The sequence below is a fragment of the Scomber japonicus genome, chromosome 3 (assembly GCF_027409825.1).
Source record: "Scomber japonicus isolate fScoJap1 chromosome 3, fScoJap1.pri, whole genome shotgun sequence".
Lineage (NCBI taxonomy): Eukaryota > Metazoa > Chordata > Actinopteri > Scombriformes > Scombridae > Scomber > Scomber japonicus.
The window spans coordinates 14,154,265-14,172,178 of NC_070580.1; the positions used below are offsets into that span (position 1 = coordinate 14,154,265).

The following is a 17,914-nucleotide window of genomic DNA, read 5'->3' on the forward strand; positions in this document are numbered from 1 at the left end:
AGATTTGATAATGGAGGAGCTCTTGAATCAGATTCCCAGGTACTTTGAATCTCCTCAAAAGCTGAAGCAATGCAACATAAAAATGCATCTTTGATGTGAACTTTTCAAGGTTTCAGCTCTGTTTTTGGTTTGTTAGGTATCAGTGACAATTCAGACAAGGGCGAAATCAAGCTGGAGAAATATGAATGCTTTAGACAGTTGATCAGAAAAAAATAAGTCAGATGTGAGACCGAAGAAGGGGGGAAGGTGAGAAAGGGGAACATTTTATCAACACCTGAAAAGAGAAAAACCTTACTCCCTCCCTTCTATTAACTTTTTAAGACAAAATTCTCTTCCTTGCACCCACATCCAGCTAAACTCAAATTTTCCTTTCAGCTGCGTATGCACACACACAAACACTCATATATGAGAAACCTTTGATCCAAGTGTTGACAAAGAGACACTGAAACCTGTCAAGCATGCCCATCATCAGTGACAGAGTTGGGTCAACACTTATTTTCTGCTCTGTTCAACCACAGACAGAATAAACCGTTAATGCGTCTCCCTATTTCTCCACACATCTAAACACACACTGACAGGCTGTATTGACTTGTCATGTCACAAAAAGTAGAAAACAAGGCTGTGAGTGTCAAGTTTCTCTTGCAATCCAACATCATTAAATGTTTGGAGCCTATATCAGTGTAAGGCAGCGGTTTCATTTAGTATTCATTACAGCTGGCTGGCTGGCACAGAGACAGGGTTGTAGGAAATCCACAGCTTTTCATTTAAGCAGTCAAATGTCTTGTTTTGTTCTGATCAACAGTGAAAAATCTAAATACTCGACTCAAAATACTAGGTTGTCATCATGTATCTCATATAAAAGATTCAAATCCTCAAATTTGAAAAGCTTCAACCATCAAATATTTGGAGCTTCTGCTTTAAAAATGACTATAACGACTACAACTGATCAATTTATCAGCTTATGATTGCCACTTTACATTTTTGTAAAACACACATAGGAAAGTATCCATTCCTTGAGTCAAGCTTGGTGAAACAGTTGTGTCCCTTTTTTTCACCTCTCTATCACTCCTTCATACGACACTGATGGTGGATTTATTATCAGTTTGAATTCTGATTTTTGATAGAAGCACTGTATGTGGCAACAAGTCCATTTTTACAGTCCTAACAAAACAAAGCCATCACACAAGGTCTAAATGCAGAAAGCAATGAATGCACTTACCACATTTACATGCATACAAGAAAACAATCTACAAGTATTTTGTTTACATGGTGTTTCAGTCACCAGGCTACTGCTGAGAGGCAGAGGCTGGTAAGATTACGATTTTTAATGCATATAAATGCTGTCTTTGATTGAGTGGTAAAAATAATAGAGGACAGCGATGTTCGTGTTCGTGCTCACATCCAATATTGAATACTGTGATTATCCATACAGTATGCTGAAATAAATGATCGTACTTGTATCCAACAGGAGAGCACCATCAGTGGTTTCCATGCTCTAGTAAGCTGCAGCTACTGCGCATTTCCCCCATCACATTAACCGGTATGTTGTTCCCACGTCAGTCACATAATCTAGTCAGTGCAGAGACTCATATAATCAATTGTAGTCTTCTACAAGGCTTGTGAATATCTTTAATATACAGAGTCAAAATGGTTTCTTTGGTATACTGATAATCATATTTGATACCTCATCATTAAGGCTAGACTGAGTGCAAGCAAAGAAAATAGAAATAACAGACTAATGCATCTGCTAAGCAAAAGCTATACTAAATGAGTGATCACTGAAAAGGGCAAAAATGTGACAGCAAACACTGAAACAGCAAGAAGAAAATCATATTTAGAAGATCTTAATCACTTCCACTCATATGTTTGGTGGTCAGCTTTTACAATAATATTCTTGATTTGCCCTAAGTAGTAGACGCACCATGGCTGTAAATCCTAATTATGAAATTCACAAGCACCTGAGACCAAAGGTGCCATTCAAAAGTGAGAAACAGGAGAGGGCACTGTTGAGCAATACAACTAGGTTCTGGAGGAGAAGAAATCTACCACTTCTGACAAATAATCCAAAAATGTTTATGGCAAATGATGTGATTAAGTCATATATTGGTTGTAAAACACAGCTTCCTAATCTCAACAGATAAAACTTGTATGTATACAGTATATCTAAGTCTGAAAATCTAAAATGTGTCTGAAATAAGTGTCTGATATGCTGTATATTTAAAATACATTTCTACAGAAGATCACACAAATTAGAAGTATATGTGAAGCTGTCAAAATAAGTGCATACATGCATACAAAATGAGAGAAAGAAAATATGAATTGTTGTTTTGATAAATTTGAGGGAATACACTCATTAGGGACTTCTTGTTTAAAAGGTACACAACTACCATGTAACAAGTGGTGTGCCGTTTTGACAAAGTGTAAAAAAGTCATCAAATTCAGTACAATAAAGTACAGGCCCACAAATAGTCCTTATACCAACCCACAAAAGCATGACTTACCAGCATCTTAACCTTTTCTTGCTCTTCATGGGCCTTCCCTTTCTCGATGAGGAGGGCAGGGGTCAGATCGTCCAGGCCTGCGCTGACAGCAGTCTCTCTCTCCCTCTGGGCCAGTCTCGACAACTGCTCCTGCACCAGGGCCTGTTGACGCTCGAAGCTGGAGTAGAGGAAGATGAGAACTTTTTTAACCTTTGGAGTGGAACAAGACGTGAACTCATTTAACCTTTGGCCCTTGATCTATCCAGTGAAGGGTTAGGGTTAGGGTTAGGGTCTTCTAAACATGCAAGTTATTGATCACAGAGATATACCCAGTTGCGTCAGAGATATATTAGTTTTCTGTAGGTCAATGTATATATTGGCATTGAAGTCACATGTAACCAGATCCATTTTCTTTCTAAAGTATTATGGAAGTTACAGTGTCTGACTGACGACTGAAAGAGGATGTTGAATATGGCCATCATAACACATTTGATTAATCAATTGGTGTGTTGAGTCTAATTTAAGTTTTAAATTAAGTCAAGATAATTTGATCCCAAAACATTATAAAATAAGGCCAAAGAAATTACCATAGACACTGTCACATATTCTCAACAAATTTTCACAGTTATCAGGTTCACAAAAAGAGTACTAAGTGCAGGGCTATTTATTAGGTTGCCTTAAATACTTCTGATATATTGGCCAGGAGACTATACGTGTAAATCTCTGAAAAACTACATAAACCTACATTAATAATGGATTACATTGCAGAGGTTTGGTACTAATAACACTGATCAAATGATAATAATATTGTATATAATGCCAAACATAGTCTCAGGAAACTGCATTGTGGTGAGAGTGGATCACTATCTGTAGAGGTTCAGCATAGTATATGAGCATTCCAGTAGCTTAGCAGCAGTCTATACAGACAGAGTAAATCAACAGGGGCAGTGCTGACAAGTCACTCGGCATGTATACGTTCCCTATAAACACTGCACATGAGCATCAAGTGTCTGTCACTTTCACTGGCTATAAGTTGACTGTGTCAACACAGAAGGCTCCCCTTTGATATATGAAAACCAATGTTATGGTCATGTTTTTGCACTCTAATATTTACCAAACTGAAGTTGGAATACAGTTAATTGGAATCTCAGGAAAGTGTCAAATTCCAAGTGAGCCAGGACTGACAAGCTTATATTAAAAAAATCTAAATACAAACTACATGTCAAATTATAGCAGGTCTTTCCCCAAATATAGATAGTATTCAACAAAAAGGGAAAGTGAGTTCATTTCTAAAGGGTTTGCTATGTTCTGAATTACACACATCAAACCTTGACATTATGGACACCTACTCTTTGCGCAGTTCCTCCTGTATTTCTGTAGAGGAAGGTCCTGTTGGTATTGGAGCTGAAAATCAAATGGGATAAATATCAGTACTATTAGCACTCACAACACAGCACACTTCCTCATGCAGTGATCAGTTTGAAAACAGAGCAGCAAGAGCAACAAATGGTTACACATAGATGAAGCACTGGCCAATCAGGTTCCTTGTGGGAATGACAGCTGTCTTGCAAATATATCTACTGTGAGTCACCAAAAATGGCACATCTTATGTATATTATTATGTACAAATACAACAATGTACATAATACAGAAAATGAAACCACTTGATACAATTACTAAAAAGGTCAAATAAAAGGAAAATACACTACGAGCTAATATATTTGAGCAACACATTAAGAAAGCACTAACCACGCACTCTCTGCAACTGATTACATATTTCAAATTAATATAATCTTAAATCTTTTTTTTAAATCAAATAAATGTATTCATATACTGCAAATGACTCAGTTTATATACACTATATTCTGTGTGATTTATAATTAACAATCTGAAACAGACACACAGCAGCAGTACTGACCTTTACCCTTAATACTATTCTAATCAGCCACTACACTGTATGAGGACATGTTTACTGTCAAAGTGGGCCTCCCAATGAGACCTCTGTGGGAAAGGAAACGTCTTTGAGTGGGACGTACTTGGTTTGTGACTGTCTGGCTTAGGTTTCGGTGGCTTGGCGCTGTCAAACCCCTGAGATTCCCTCATCCGCCGGAGAACATCCTCTGAGAGCTGAAAAGGAATGTGGGAATTAACACTTAAACACACACATGCAAGCTCCCTGGGGTTCATACAGGACAGCTGTGTGCCTTGGCAAGCATCAGATAAAAGTTAACTGGTTTAAGAGTTTATCAACCAGCCTGCAGAAGTGTCCTTAAGCAAGTCCCTTACTTGTCTATCAGCTCCAGATGTGCTGCTGTACAGCTGTGCCTGACCTCCCTGAATAGTAGGATAAAACAGAATATGCCTAAATGAAACAAAAATATTGTTACATTATTATTTATCCCACTCTGTGAGAGTTGCCAGTGGACACACTTGATAATTGTGCATATGAAACTGTCTTTAAGTTTTCTTGCCCCCTTGTATAGTAGTTGATATAGCTAATTTGGCTAGCATTTAGCGCCTGGGGACATTTTCGCCTGCATGTCAATGTTACAGTATGAGAGTCTAGCTACACTGCATTATGGCAACTTGCATTTAATAGGGGACATGACCGGGTTCATTTGAGGACACGGGACCTGTCAGCTTTTTAGCGCACCGCAGCCTGACACCACTGCAAAACCCCCCTACTAGCTAACCATTATTAGCCTTAGTCGGCATGTCTAATAAAATAATTCAAACTTTGTCTCTGAATTGTCACAATGACACGATAACGTTGCGTTATATCTACCTTCACTCCTTCAATTACTGTGACCTTCTCGTTTTCGTCCAGTCCGAATGACACTTTCCTCGCCGCGCTGCCATTTGCTCCCATGTTGACCAGCTGCTGTCTCACACTTGATTAGAAACAATGATTAAAACCCTGTCTTGTCTTGTGACAGGGACACATTCGTGAGCTGGAGTCGCCGCCACAGCGACCGGTGGTCAAAATACTCCAATAAAGGTCACTCTGACTCTGCAGTATTCTCAAATCTTATTGGTTTGATAGAATAATTCATATCCAATGACACTGTGTCGTTTATCGTGAGTGGTGAAAGGGTTCATGGGAATTGTAGTGGCGTTGTAGTCTGGCCATTATGAATTCTCTACTAAGCTTTTCTAAATTATAGCTACAGAAAAACATAAATCATGGATATTTAAGAATGGTAAGGAAATGTGTTGTATTAGAAAAATCCCTGAATGTAGTTATCAAGTAGAAATGTAGTACCAAAATACACCATGATGTGGCATCTACTCCCATCCCCAAAACACACAACCCTCAGAGGAACAGGTATGTCTATGGTTTATTATGTATGTCATGAAATGCTCAGCACATCGCATTAATAGGGCCTCAATATTATACAATCAATGCACTTAAATAAAAAGGCAATTTACGCATCATTTGCAAAATGATTTCACCATTCAACATCTTGTGTATCAAGAGAATAGACAGTAAATCCATAACAACGCTCCTTGGGAACTCATGTCATGAAACTGCAAACTGATTTTCAAATCTCTACTCTAGCTGCAAGTAATACGGCAGTGTTCACCCACACTCTGATCTGAATATAAAATATTTCAAGAGTCAGGCAAATACTGTGTTGTCATCTTTATAATGATGAAAAAATAAATGTTACCTTGCGGTGTATTCCCCACATATAGGTTACCACTATACATGAATACTACTAGATTGATTCTTCCAAATGTATAGAATTTCCAGGGGAAAATACACCACATAATATTTCCATGGTAGGTATAAGTGAATGTGATGTGAATTATGATTCTGTTGTAACACCCTGAGGTATGATAAGAACTGATTTTCAGGAGTTGAACGATGAAGCTAAAAACCCAAGCGTAAAACTGATTTTTATACAATAAAAGTAAATCAATACCATCATTTGATGCATTAAAACTGAGCACTGTTTTTTTTACGGCCCATTTTTCATGACTTAAAAGCATTCGTGAAAACTCTGAACACCAAAATAAAAAAAACAAACACATGTTAGCAGCAAATGAAAAGCTGAAATTTGTTATGGCAACCATCTGCAGCAAGAAGAAACTGAACTAGAATCAAAGATAGATATGAAATGAGGGCATGTCTAATTTGGAATACACATAAAAGGTTTCTGCATATTGTTGTACAAATCACATTTTCAGTAGGAGGAATGATTAATCAGGTAATGACAAATTAAAGAAAAAGCCATAATTAAATAAAAAGAGGAAAGAAATGACTAGTAAATAGCTTATGGCCGAGATAGAAGAATTATTCGTATGTGTCAGGAGAGAGCCAAAAGATGATTTTGTGATCCTAAACATGGAATGTCTTTCCAAGGAATTTCCTTTTCATAATTGCAGTAACACACATCACACTCAAGGCTTTTACTTGTTAACAAGAGGGACAACACTTTTTTCAGATGACAAATTATACCCATCAAAATGCAAAATGAATTAGCACAAGTTTTTGCCCTCTATTAAGAGGCACAGTGATTCAGTACAAACTGATTAACCACAAATCTAATACAAAGCAGCAGATAAAGTCTGTTGAGATGCTGTTACTCAAACCTTCAGGGGGAATGTACAGCTGTTATGTTGTCATCAAAATGAAACAATGTTAGATTTTAAAGATTTGGATACTTAAAATGGGGCTAAAACTTCATCATTGACAATTGATGCTGGAAGCCGGAATGACAGAAGACATGTAGAAACAAGTCAGCAAGCTCTCCCACATTAAAGAACGGTGAAACCAGATCAATGAAGTCTGTAGGGGCCACGGTGAGGAATAGTACTCCTAGTGTGGAGCTACAGCAGCAGTGCACTCTGGCGACAGTGTTACAAAAGCAGTTGCTAAATTCACAGTTCTCCAGATAATTGGCTAGAAAAGGTCTCTCTTTATGTGTCCACTTCTAAACTTATCCTGGCCTCATACAAAGACCAAGTTTATCTTTCCTCTGTGTCCAACTCCTCTGTTCTGGATTTCTTTTTTGGGCATCTCCTCTGATCCCCATCCTGCCCAATACACTACTTTCACACACACACACACACACTCACACACACACACGTAAAAATCTAGCCTGCATAACCATCTCTCTTCTTCCATCCTCCTCTACAAGGATTCATGCATTGACAGGTCTCCAGCGATCAGCTTCAATGCTGTTAATGCTGCTGGACCCATAGGGTCCGGAGGCAACATCATCTAGGTATGCTCCAACCATACCAGCGTTGCCAGGACCAGACCCATCAATCTGGGTGGAGGAGTAGTACAGACCCTGGTCAGTCAGCTCCTTGCGACCAAGAGTTGTAGCAACAGTTGGGGGAAGGTGAACGTCACTTTCATCTGCCTCATCCACCTGTGACTTGTAGGAGAACAGGATCTTGGGTTCTGAACTGTGGGAGAGAAGGACATAACAAAATAAATAAGGAGATGAGGTTAAAAAAAAGTTTCAAATATATTCTTTATATTTTGTATGATTGGTCTTACATACCCAAAAAAGCCTTTGAGGAATGTGACGTAAATGAGTGGAGCAAAGGCGGAGAAGTACAGGAAGGTGGTGACATCCACACAGCTGGTTCAGAAAAGACAAAACAATCACACACTGTATACAGAGCATATGGAGATTATCAGATACTGTAGATACAGAAAGCATAATCAATAGGTTTCTGCTCAAGGGACAGTTCGTCCCCATATGAAACATCTGTTATATTCTCACCCTCCTCCCACCCTAAATATATTTGAACTTCATTGCACCCACCAACACAGTGAGTCATCCCCCTTGTTGCAACTCAGCCAAAAAATGCAATTACAAGGAGGTTTAAAAAAGAGCCACCCAGCACCAAATCCAGAGCAGTTTTCTAAGATTGTGCAGCACAACCAAATGCTTTACAGCCAAAGCTTCTCTGAATGTAAAAGTCTTATTTAACAATAATCCTATGGGAGGATTTATTTACTAAATATTCATGAAAATCATCTTATAGCTAGAGTTCTGTGATAAATATGCACATTATTGCTGCTATAGACTGTTGTTATGAGGATTATACTGACCAGAGTCCCTCTATAATTCCAGCACACAGCAGAGAACTGCCTAGGCCCTGGACAAAGTTCAGTAAAGACAGGATGGCAGCGTACACATAGAAACTCCTCTTAGCTGCACAGAGAAAGCAAAACAAAGATTAATAGACAATTATATGGCATCATCATGTTTTGACTTATTATGATCTCATTTCTGAAATCTTGAAACTTACATGGCAGAGATATCCTCTCCCTTAGTGGAGTTTTGGGCAAGATCACAATCAAAGAGTACACCTATTTAAAAAAAAAAAATCAGTCATCAGTGGTTATTTGTCAAGTATGAGTTTTATGTTATTCTTTATAAACTGTAATCAGTTTGGTTTTCCCAGCAGTCATGATCCACCCTCCTCTGCCTCGGATTGCCTTAACTGAATATTCCTACCCAAATTATAACCAATCTCACTCCACATGCCAAAACCTAACCAAACCAACCAATAGGGGCAATGAATACTAGCCAATCAGAGGCAGAGGAGGGCTGGGGGAAAAACAAAATTGGTATACTGTAGCTAATGCTTACTGACCAGAAAGAAGAAACAGGAGCTGGCCAACCAGAAGTGCCGTCCTCCGTGACCGTAGATGTTGAAGTCCTCAGCAGACAGGTGACTGTCTGGATACAGGATCTCTAGTGTGCCCTAGAATAACACAATATCAAGTTACAACACATTTGCATATTTTCTACTTTTGTTGTCCTTGTATTTACATTATTTAAGTTATTATTTAAATCATTGCCTCTGTCATTACCTGAGTGATGGAGTAGGCCAGAGCCAGCACAGCAGTAATAGCCAGCACACGCTTTATACTGGACTTGCTCTCCAGATGACCTAATAACATTTCAAACAGATGTGTCATGTGAAAACAGACCGCAATGACAAACATATACTGTAAATGAGAACTGAAACCAGTACAGCAAACTTACTGAAAGCCAGTCCCAAAATGATAACACTGAGCTCAATAGCCAGCAAGAAGAAACGGGTGATTTCCCACAGCACCTAAAGACACAACAAACATCATGAGCATCAACTGTGGCAGAATCGAGCTGTGTTGTAACACATATTGACCAAAAACATATGTATAACTTTACAAGTCAGGTCACACTCCAGAGCGTTATATAATCATTTATATGTTTTCCTTCAATGGTGCAGCCATGTCGGTAAGCTAAGGGAGCAGTCGATCTATCACTGTGAAGTCTGTGGGGATCTGTCTGGTATGTGAAGAATGTCAGCCATGCCTTTCCTCTTAGACATGAAAGTCCCATAAAGTAGTGAAGCTCATATCAGGCTCTATGGGTAGTACTTAATAAAAAATTAATCAGGGACAGAATATGGCCTCTGCTAATAATTGAATATGGGCACAGCATTTCTTCTGTAATCAGTCATATACTACCTGCACAGAAAAATATCACTACCTACATAACACCTACATTTGTTAGATTCCAAGAAACAAACTGAAAACAAAAGTAGACATTAACATCTTGTGACTTCTACAGCTCACAAAATGTTTTTAGTGACAGTGTTTTTTTTTTCTCTTCCAAATAACTAACACAGTAAAAACTAGAAAATGTTCATCCTACAAGAGACTTTTATTTTTATTTTTTTAACCTAGATCTTTATGATGCTAAATCTGGATAAAAATCTGACTTGGGTACTAAAAAAGTATATCTGCTCAGGTGATCATTCCTTAATTAATAGTTAATTCAATATGTGTCATGGTTTTTTGTCTAAAACTAACACATTTATTCACATACTGTGTAGTATTCAAAAATATAAAACACTTTTTAAAAAAAATGTTATTAACCAGATCATACATTAAATATATGTAAACAAACATTTAACACCACCAGAAATTACTATTAACTTCTTGTTGTATGTTGGGTTTTTAAATAGTTAATTTATAGCAAATAGCAAGTTCTGAATTTTAGTGGTCAATATGTTTGGATCACATTGCTTTTGCCCTCAAGTTACAATTTAAAAGTTGTAGTAAAGTTTACGACAACCCCACTGCCATTTGTGTTACAAAATATTTCTTACTTTGTCAATGATGGTGGCGGCACTGGATGCACTGACAGTCATAGACACTATGGCACGAGTGATTCCAACAGCTGCTACAACAAAAACCTGAAAAAAATATGCATTATGCCTTCAGAAAATCATACTATTTCCTACAGTAGAATTACAGGGGAAGTACATCAGATAGTGGCAATGCACTGATTAACAAAGAGAGACAAAGAACCTTGCAATGCATCACAGAGAAGGTTTGCTCTCCTTGAAGAAAAATTAATGGGTATTTAAGTTGGTTTGTTTGTTGTGAGGTTACCACAACTGGAATGCTAACCAAAACAGACAGACACAGTACATTTTGGTAACAAAGACTGAGCACACACACAGAGACAGAACAGATTATAAAGCAGAGCAATAAACAAATACAAACAAAAAGTATTCATAACAATACACATATCTGTCTTTGTTCTTAGACGAAAAATAAAAGTGAAAGGAATTAACAGCCTACAGCCTTTAAGTGATCATTACTGCAGTGAAATCTTAAGAGCCTAGAAGTTTTTTTCTACCAGTTCAGAGATCAATGGGATTTTAATTAGTTTCAAATGCTTAAACAGTACAGTGTGGTTTGTCCCCTACCAGCAAGTAGAAAGTGATGAAAATGGGGCTAGAGGTGAGTCGAATCTTTGCTCTGGCTGAAGGCAGCTTCCACATCAGGAATACAAAGAAGGCCACATTAGGGATGAGCAGTAGAATATCCCAGTACCGCACCCTAAGACAGAGAGATGGATGTGAAGGTGAATCTAATAATAAATCAACAGATTAGGGCTGGGCTATATGAACAAAATTAAATATCATGATTGTTTTGAACAAATACCTTGATATCGATATTGTAACAACATTGTAGGAAGACTACCTGTACTTTCACAAAATATTTACACTATGAGATTATTCATAAATAATCATCAGTAATGAGGAGAGTGTGTAAAGGCAAACAGCTAGAACAGTGTGGTATGCTCAGAAAATGACATCACTTTGTAATGCAGCTTTTAAAACCAGGAAAAGACAACAATTCATCCATGTCTTCAATCCATATCTGAATATTACAGTATCCAAAATCTAGAACAACATCTAGTCTCATATCACAATATCAAAATATAGAATTGATATATTTCCCAGCCCTACTAAAGATATTTTTGTGTAATACCTACAGCTTTACAACTTTTGTTTATTTATATAAACATGGCACTGTTATACATGGATTACAAAACTGACTCTTTTATGTATCAACAAGCTATTCTATACCATTGATTACCTGGATTCTCCAACGTCGTCATACAGAACTTGTAGACATTTGTGAACCTTGGTGATGTTGGCTTCAGTATCACTTTGCCAAGTTGGGGATGCTGATGTGTTTTCCAGTGGTGTAGGTGAAATGCTGCCATTGTATTGAGCAAACCTCACCACAGCAGTCACTGTGGCTAGCATGGTGTCAGTACCTGAAAAAAAATATCATTTGATGTCAGATGCTAATCGAAGTTGATTCTGTAATAGCTGAGGAAGACATTTTACTTCTCTTTCTTAGAGAATATGAAGTATACTTTGTGAAAGGGAAGTACCTTTGGTTAAACAGAAAGCTAATGAATCCTTTATGAGAGCCCTCTATAGGTGACTGTATGCTAGATCCAACACATCGTCAATACAAACACTACAAAACCCTTGAGAAACTAAAAATGCTGCTACTTCAGAAACAAAGATTTAAGACTTTAAAAACTGTTGTATCGTTGTACCAGACAGACACTGACAGAGTCCTCCACTTCAAGGCAAACATTACGTAACGAGACTGGTTACTATATCAGCCGTGGGTGGAGGTTTAAATGCCACTAAATGTAAAAACTACTCTTATCCTGTTACCATTTAATTATGCTTCTTCAGTAAACATAAATAGTACCCATCTTGTTTGGAAAAAAACAACAACAAATGGCAAGAGGTCCGTTTTAAAAGCTTCTTGCTAGAGTTGGCTAAAAATGTTTATGGGCAGCTAGATTAGTTAATTATAAGGCAGCTTGGTGTATACTCCCTTTATATGGTTTATCATAACGCTTTCGGTTAAAGATCAATTTCAGACAACTGCTAGCTGCCGTTGCTAATTAAGCTATAGCTCGCTAGCTGACGTTGAAAGATGGGTTATATTATCATTATTCTCCGAGCTTCCATTAGCAACAAAAACTGTAACAGTGGTTATGGTAATTGTAAACAGGCCCAGTTTAAATTGGGTACCACAGCTTAAAAACCGACTTGCTCAGGTTAGCATCAAAACAAACGTGATACCAGTGCAAGTGTAATGACGCCGAGCCGACGCACAGACAACTTCAGTTGGTAAAAAAATGAGCGACTTACCGATTCAGGGGACTCAAATTCACGGGCACAACTGCAGTAAAATGTTTCGGAATAAATATAAATTCAGCTCATGCTTTCACGCGCTGTCATACACGCTGAAGTCGATCAATAAATTGGTCACTAATTCGGGACATGGCTTTGCTGCTGCTGGACTGTTTCGGTAACAAATTTCCCCAGTGGTCAGCTGACATCTCCCCAAACAAGCGGAACAAGTCTCGCGAGATGACGATGTGACGCAATTGTTTTTTTCCTTCTGAGTGACGTCTCCCATGTTATATAATAAATATGCACCAAGAAGCACCAGTATAACCAATGTACATTTAACTACAAGCATAAGTCATGTATGAAAAATCATAATTAGATAAAAGGACAAAGGTTATTAGCATTCATTGATGACGCATTATCTGCTTTGTTTGATTTTTCCCCCCTCTGTAAAGCGTCCTTGAGTTTGTGAAAGGTGCTATATAAATTAAACTTATTATTTTAATTATTAAATTAGCAGCCAAATGTACTTACAGTATTCAAGTAAAAATTAAAGTAAAAACTAGGTTAAAGTAGATTAAAAAGGCAGAAGAATTAAAGAAATAGAGTTCAAGAAAAGTTAAAACTAACACTAAGTTAAAAAAGACAAAAGAAACGTGAATAAAACATATATAATAATAATAATAATAATGATAATAATAGTAAAATGGAGTCAAATGTTTTTATTTTATTAAACTGTCCATCACATCTGATGTATTTCGGATTTTTATTTTGATCATCTGGGGGTACTATCTGTATATGCTGCCATTATCATATCTATACTTCATGTAGGTTATTCAAGTATCAGTATTTAGTACTCTCAATTCTAACATTCATGGACAATCATGCACCTTACTATCATAGCAATATCAACTTTACCATTCAATTACACCTGTTCCATTTATTTTTTATTGCTTCTGCAGGTGGAGCTAGTTCAAACTATACATTATATACAGTAAGCTACTTTAGATTAGTGGTTCCCAAACTAGGAGTCAGGGCCCCCCATAGCATAACTATATAAATCTGGGGGGTCATGAGATGATTAATGGGAGAGGAAAGAAGAAAAAACAAAGTTCTGATACACAAATCTGTTTATTCAGTTTTTGGACTATTTCTCCAATTGTTGTGAAATAGTGGGTCATTTGAACGTGTATTGAAATGAAACCATGTGAGAAGTTGAAGTTGGAGCTGGTGGTTGAACTGTTAACAACTCATAGACATCTGAAATGTAATCCTGACTACACACTGCTTTTTGAAAGATGCCAAAAAAACAAAAAACAATTTGTTGTAATCTAAAAAGTACAGTCTAGACCTGCTCCATATGTATAGTGCCTTGAGATGACTTTTGTTGTGATTTGGTGCTATATAAATAAATAAAGATTGATTGACTGATATTTTAATAGCTTGTTATATTTGCCATTGTGTCAAATCTTCATCTGAAACATAACTAAAGCTGTCAGATAAATATAGTGGAGTGGAAAGTATATTTCCTTCTGAAATGTAGTGCAGTGGAAGTATAAAGTACCATCAAATGGAAATATTCAATTCAAGAAATATTCATGTAAACTACAAAAGTACCTCAAAATTATACTTAGGTACAGTGTTTGAGTGAATTTCATCTTTACTATTGTAAATATGATGGTAATGATATGAATGAAAATACAATATGAAGCCTGATATAATACATTTATTTGTCAGATGGAAGTAGAAAACATGCCAAAACAGAATATTCATGAATGTTGGTTTATATTACTTTGTTTAAACCATTAGGTGTGCATTAAAAACATCAAAAGAATGATATTTCTGGGCACAGCATTTTGAGCACTACATTTAATGCACACTGCAGTCAGTCATTTATTCACAGTCATGTTTTCTTTGGTCGTGTAGACTTACGAAACTATCACACAAAGCTCCCAAAGTGCAAGGCAAAATGATTATGAATAGATAGTGACACGTGCTTTGGGGTGCCCTGTCATCATCCTGTAGGCCAGGTGTACTGGTTCAGTCAGGTTAATCTTAAACGTGTACACATGGGTCTTCCCACTGTTGGGGCTGATATTGTAGAAGCTCAGCCTGTGGGTTTTGAAGCTCAGCTGGATCTCTAGCCTTCGTGATACTGTGGTCCTCCTCAGTGGGACATCGTGACCCTGCTCAAAGGCTGTCAGACGATTGTCGAACCACATCAGGCACCATGAGCTCCGGCTGCTTTCCAAAGCAGAGGGCAGCCCGACGCGTGCTAGCTTCCCGCTGTAGCAAATTCCAATAATCCACGGAGCGACTTCAAGCTCCACCTCCCAGCAGTGATCGCCTTCATAGAAGCTCTGGGTGCTTAGGACCTGGAAGAAGTTGGTGAACCTCCGAGGAGAAGATGGGTATGGCTGTTTGTTAGAGCTGAACGTCACTGTCTTCAAGTCCGCTGAGAGGATCAGGTTGGGATGGGCTGTTTCTGGGTCAAATGTCACCTCTGAAGGGTTGAAGGTGTTTCTAAGTGAGCGCTGAATCTCTCCAAGTCTTTCCCTCAGCTCAGCATTCATGTGTTCCAGCTTGGGACAGGCTCGAGCTGGGTTTACTTTGGATTCCACGTGGTCTTCCTCTTCTTCCACAGGTTTTGCCATCAACTCCACAATTAGTGGTTGTAGACTTTGAAGGTCGTCAGTAAATGCAGTCTTGTCTTCCTCTGTCAGAAGAGACTCAGCTCTGAGCACAGCCTGCCTCAGCTGCTTTGTCAGCTCAGAAGCTCTACTGACTCGGCTGCATATACTGGCCTCGCCTGGACGAAGCTCTTCTTCAATCAGCTGTGTCACCTGTGCACTGTAGCTCTGTGACAAATCCATTATCTGCCCTAAAAGCTTTGATGCCTTTTCTCTTTGCTGAGCATTAGCAGCAGTCACATCAACTTCCAATTCCCTCTCTTTCTTCAACACATTCTCTGCCATCTCCAACTTGAGGGTCAACTCTGTGATTTGAGAGGCCAGTCTGAATTTAGGTTCCTCCAGTTCCACCTTGCTTTTTCCACTGCCTTGTTCTTGATCCAAAGAAGATCCAAACCCAATTTGAAAGCCATTTCCCTTACACCCTGAGGTCTCCTCCTGATTCACTCCAGCTGCTGCTATGTCCTGGTGATAGTTCATGTTTGATTCACCCATAAAAGGATCACTCTCAATTTCATGGCTAACATCAAGAAGGTTTGCGGAGGGGTTGACGTTCCCTGCAGTGGCTTTGTAGGTCTCAATGATGCTGCACATTTTAGAGCTTTTCACAATGTCTTTGGTTCCTTGGTATTCTGCCTGGCACTCAGGGCAACTGTGTTGGTCAAGGCCTTCTCCCATAGTTCGAATGCAAGCTAAACAGTACACATGACCACAGGGCAGAGAAACAGGCTCAGAGAAGAGCTGCAAGCAGATCGGGCAGGTGAGCTCTCGAGCCAAGGCTGCTGGATGGTTCTTTGGTTTAGTTTCACTGGCTGACATTATTAGGCTACAGGCCCTGCAACAGACAATTCAGGGTAAGACTTTAGCAATATAGTTTAAACTTGGTTGTGACTTGTGACTCAATGAATATGACTATGAATGGCATACATTTTGTAAGTTTTAAAAGAACGGCTAATATTAGGGCTAGAGTCAGGATTATGGAAAAACAGACTTAATTCTCCTTTTTAGACTTTTTAAAAAAACTAATTCAGTCAAAGGTTTGATTTTCTGTGAATTTCATTCCCCAACATGAAAATCTGATCCAATATTACCTGTTGGACTTAAAGTAATGCGCATTAAATACACTGAGTCCAGTATAAAATATCCTGTAAGTGTTGCATTTTGACTGAATGTAAACTACCAGAGATTGCCCTCCACCCTCACCCACTCCCCCAATGCATGAGGACATGACCTAAATACACGAGGACATGACCTGAGTATCCTCAATAGTAGATACGGCACTGTATAATATAAACATTGTCCAAATTAAGTGAATTTGCACAGGAAACTGGGGAGGTTACCAAGACTACCGTGCATGACGAGGCACAGTACGCGCAGGGACTAGCCTACAGCATGCATGTAAAATCTCCTTAAAATAAAGTCAATTAAAACATGACCAACGTGTACACAGACCAAGATTGCATTAAGTTTTGTGCCATGAAAATGTTTAATTTCAGTTGCAGCGTGTTTCCTAACGAGTCCCATGAAAGGCAATAAATGTTTCCGGGAAGCGTTTACTTGCAGTTAAGTTTCGATTTCCAGCTAATTTCCTTCAGCATAATTCATCCGTTTTCTTTTGTTAGTGCGACTCTGCCTCAGGACATCGACTTGATTTATTTGAACAATAATCCATTTAGATTTGTTTCATTATACATTTCATCTACCTACATGTTATTCATAAGTGTATGCCTAGAATTTCATGCGCAACACGCAGTCTCACGCGCATAACTTTTCTACAAAAAAACAAATAGCCTATAGATGACCTGCCATTATTTTAAAAGGATAAAACACAGTAGCCAGCATGAAACACTTACCTGTCTACCAGTACTGTCTCGTGTCAAGTCTTCCTGCTCAGGTTGAGACAGTAAAACGCACTGACGTAGGGATAACCGGTCAGACCCCACAACGCCTTTCATACGCAGACACCATCACTTGGCCAATCGATGTTGAGCAACATCTTACTCACTATCACCTGTTGTTTGTACCAAAACCGACTCCACCTTTTACAATGATTACCATGCCCTGGGATTTGGTCTACAGCCTACATTTTGTTTATTTTTATTGCACAAGATATAGGCTACATAACTGTAAGAATGAAAAAAAAACAAAGAAAACAAAAAACAAAACTGCACTCTGAAGTATAAAAAAAGGAAAAGTGTGTATTTGCTAAAAAACAAAAACAAAAAAAAAACAACTTTTTGGTCAAATTACATAAAAACTGGAGATCAA

At 38.2% G+C, this 17,914-nt stretch overlaps 3 protein-coding genes across 4 annotated transcripts in view; all 3 read right to left on the reverse strand.

Moving 5' to 3' along the window:
* Nucleotides 1-5,506, reverse strand: part of LOC128356142 (MICOS complex subunit mic25a-like) — a 50,934-nt gene extending 45,428 nt beyond the window's left edge. The window contains exons 1-5 of one of the 2 annotated variants that reach the window (XM_053316588.1): nucleotides 5,266-5,506; nucleotides 4,767-4,814; nucleotides 4,517-4,607; nucleotides 3,830-3,884; nucleotides 2,502-2,658 (exon numbers count right to left, since the gene is read on the reverse strand). In XM_053316588.1, coding sequence (XP_053172563.1) covers nucleotides 2,502-2,658; nucleotides 3,830-3,884; nucleotides 4,517-4,607; nucleotides 4,767-4,814; nucleotides 5,266-5,349 — 435 coding nt within the window. In that variant the 5' untranslated portion in view covers nucleotides 5,350-5,506. The remainder of the gene's footprint in view (nucleotides 1-2,501; nucleotides 2,659-3,829; nucleotides 3,885-4,516; nucleotides 4,608-4,766; nucleotides 4,815-5,265) is intronic. The other variant, XM_053316589.1, reaches the window with a different exon arrangement.
* A 294-nt stretch (nucleotides 5,507-5,800) lies between these two features.
* tpra1 (transmembrane protein, adipocyte asscociated 1) lies at nucleotides 5,801-13,129 on the reverse strand. Its single transcript, XM_053316587.1, has 11 exons — nucleotides 12,975-13,129; nucleotides 11,890-12,073; nucleotides 11,214-11,346; nucleotides 10,608-10,694; nucleotides 9,497-9,569; nucleotides 9,322-9,401; nucleotides 9,102-9,212; nucleotides 8,754-8,814; nucleotides 8,554-8,656; nucleotides 7,997-8,077; nucleotides 5,801-7,898 (listed from the first exon to the last, which is right to left on the reverse strand). Exons 2-11 carry the CDS (start codon nucleotides 12,060-12,062, stop codon nucleotides 7,628-7,630), a joined length of 1,173 nt encoding a protein of 390 aa, XP_053172562.1. The 5' UTR covers nucleotides 12,063-12,073; nucleotides 12,975-13,129; the 3' UTR covers nucleotides 5,801-7,627.
* Nucleotides 13,130-14,615: 1,486 nt separating this feature from the next.
* Nucleotides 14,616-17,613, reverse strand: trim107 (tripartite motif containing 107). The gene is made up of 2 exons (XM_053316585.1): nucleotides 17,500-17,613; nucleotides 14,616-16,481 (listed from the first exon to the last, which is right to left on the reverse strand). Exon 2 carries the CDS (start codon nucleotides 16,463-16,465, stop codon nucleotides 14,930-14,932), a length of 1,536 nt encoding a protein of 511 aa, XP_053172560.1. The 5' UTR covers nucleotides 16,466-16,481; nucleotides 17,500-17,613; the 3' UTR covers nucleotides 14,616-14,929.
* Nucleotides 17,614-17,914: the final 301 nt, after the last annotated feature.

Bases quoted from the DNA above. Each gene is read 5' to 3' on its own strand.
- tpra1 (XM_053316587.1), bottom strand. From the start codon at position 12,062: ATGCTAGCCACAGTGACTGCTGTGGTGAGGTTTGCTCAATACAATGGC. The intron at 8,815-9,101 runs GTCAGTAAGCAT...TTTTTTAAATAG, and splicing joins GCTCCTGTTTCTTCTTTCTG to GTGTACTCTTTGATTGTGAT. The intron at 8,078-8,553 runs GTCAGTATAATC...TTTCTGAACCAG, and splicing joins GGAATTATAGAGGGACTCTG to CTGTGTGGATGTCACCACCT.
- trim107 (XM_053316585.1), bottom strand. From the start codon at position 16,465: ATGTCAGCCAGTGAAACTAAACCAAAGAACCATCCAGCAGCCTTGGCT.